At 57.1% G+C, this 1,714-nt stretch overlaps 1 protein-coding gene across 1 annotated transcript in view; it reads left to right on the forward strand.

The window, feature by feature from the left end:
• Positions 1 to 137: 137 nt before the first annotated feature.
• The window catches only part of CACNA1S (calcium channel, voltage-dependent, L type, alpha 1S subunit), a gene marked incomplete at its 5' end in the record, with an annotated part of 34,977 nt that continues 33,400 nt past the window's right edge, over positions 138 to 1,714 (forward strand). Inside the window, 2 exons of the mRNA XM_010145256.1 lie at positions 138 to 277; positions 853 to 986. Coding sequence (XP_010143558.1) covers positions 138 to 277; positions 853 to 986 — 274 coding nt within the window. The remainder of the gene's footprint in view (positions 278 to 852; positions 987 to 1,714) is intronic.

Genomic DNA, 1,714 nt, shown 5'->3' on the forward strand with positions numbered 1-1,714 from the left:
AACAGGGAGGAGAACCAGAGACGTGCTGTGGGAGCAGGGGCCAAGGCAGTGACACGCGGGAGCTGCTGTGCACAGCAAGGGAGGTGACAGACTGCTCTAACAAAGTGTCCTCTCCCACTTGCCTTTCCAATCCCCAGGAGAAGATCGAATACGCCTTCCTGATCTTCTTTGCCATCGAGGCAATGCTCAAGATAATTGCCTATGGGTTCCTGTTCCATACGGACGCCTACCTCCGGAACGGCTGGAACGTGCTCGACTTTTCCATCGTGACTCTAGGGTAACGCGAGGAGGGGAAGCTGCTGCTGCTCAGCTTGTGCCAGGCCTGGGCCACAGCCCATCAGCTACATCAGTTTTTCTAGTGACTGCAGTGCGTTTGGGGGCAAGTCATAGCTTCAGTTCATGGCCCTCCCCCATGGGCCCCCTTTTTCATGCCCTGACATCCCCTGGGATCCTCTAACTCCTGTTTCCTTCTCTCTGACTCCTTAACACACCTTAGGCCTCCTTGCCCTGGAGAATAAGAGTGGTATGGGGTCCTCTGGGGTTTAGCACACAGGCAGAGGGTCTGCTGGTCACCAGAGCAGGGAGGGTGTTTAGCTGCTCAGCAGTGACAGTGGCACCCGGTGGAGTGGTGCCAGCCACGAGTGTGCCCGGGAGTTGGACTTAGCCAAGAGCTAAGTTCCCTGGGTCAGGCCGACCATGGCTGGCAGAGCCCTTTCCTTGCTTTCCTGCCTGCAGACCTCCGATTCCTTAGTGCGTATTTCTTGGTCTCCATCCTCCTGTCCTTCTCTTTTTCCCCTGCCCTTCTTTCTGCTTTTTCCCGTTCCTTCCTGCCCTGCACCCTGCCTCTTTCAGGCTTATCACCATGACCTTGGAGCAGGTCAATGCGAAGCAGAGAGGGACTTCAGGGGGAAAAGGTGGCTTTGACGTGAAGCCCCTGCGAGCGTTTCGTGTGCTGAGACCCCTCCGCCTGGTGTCTGGAGTGCCGAGTGAGTGCTGGGTGCCCTGACAGCATGAAGGGCTGGGGGGTGGATTGAACCCCTGTGCCTGGCCAGGGCGGGGGGCCATGGGGCAGGTGTCTTGTTGCTGCTGGATCAAGCCCAGCCAGAAGGTGGATGTGGAGGGGCCACAGGTTCTTGCTCATCTCTGCGGCTTCCAGTTGTCAACACTGGGGATCTGCAGGTCAGCACGTATGTAGCTCCCTCCATGGCTCGGTGTCAGCACCTTTGGGTGGCCAGTGCACAAGGGTCCAGGAACTCACTCCAGGTTCTCAGGGCAGGGATCTCCTTCTCCCATAATTCAGGTGATGGGAAGCCAGGAAGAGAGAAAGAGAACAAATGGAGGGTCTGCGGCTTCCAGTTGTCAACACTGGGGATCTGCAGGTCAGCACGTATGTAGCTCCCTCCATGGCTCGGTGTCAGCACCTTTGGGTGGCCAGTGCACAAGGGTCCAGGAACTCACTCCAGGTTCTCAGGGCAGGGATCTCCTTCTCCCATAATTCAGGTGATGGGAAGCCAGGAAGAGAGAAAGAGAACAAATGGAGGGACATGAAGCAACCTCCAGCATTGCCTGGCACCTGGCTCTGCTGGGGTCTTCCACGTGTTTGCAGGGTGGGTTGAGGAAGGATTTCTTGCTTCAGAGATTTCAGATCCAGCCCACCTTGCCCCACTCCCCTTGGCACGGGGCATTTCAGGAGCTGCTTGTAAGAGGATCTGGC

Source organism: Buceros rhinoceros, unplaced genomic scaffold (assembly GCF_000710305.1).
Source record: "Buceros rhinoceros silvestris isolate BGI_N320 unplaced genomic scaffold, ASM71030v1 scaffold21000, whole genome shotgun sequence".
NCBI classification, from domain to species: domain Eukaryota; kingdom Metazoa; phylum Chordata; class Aves; order Bucerotiformes; family Bucerotidae; genus Buceros; species Buceros rhinoceros.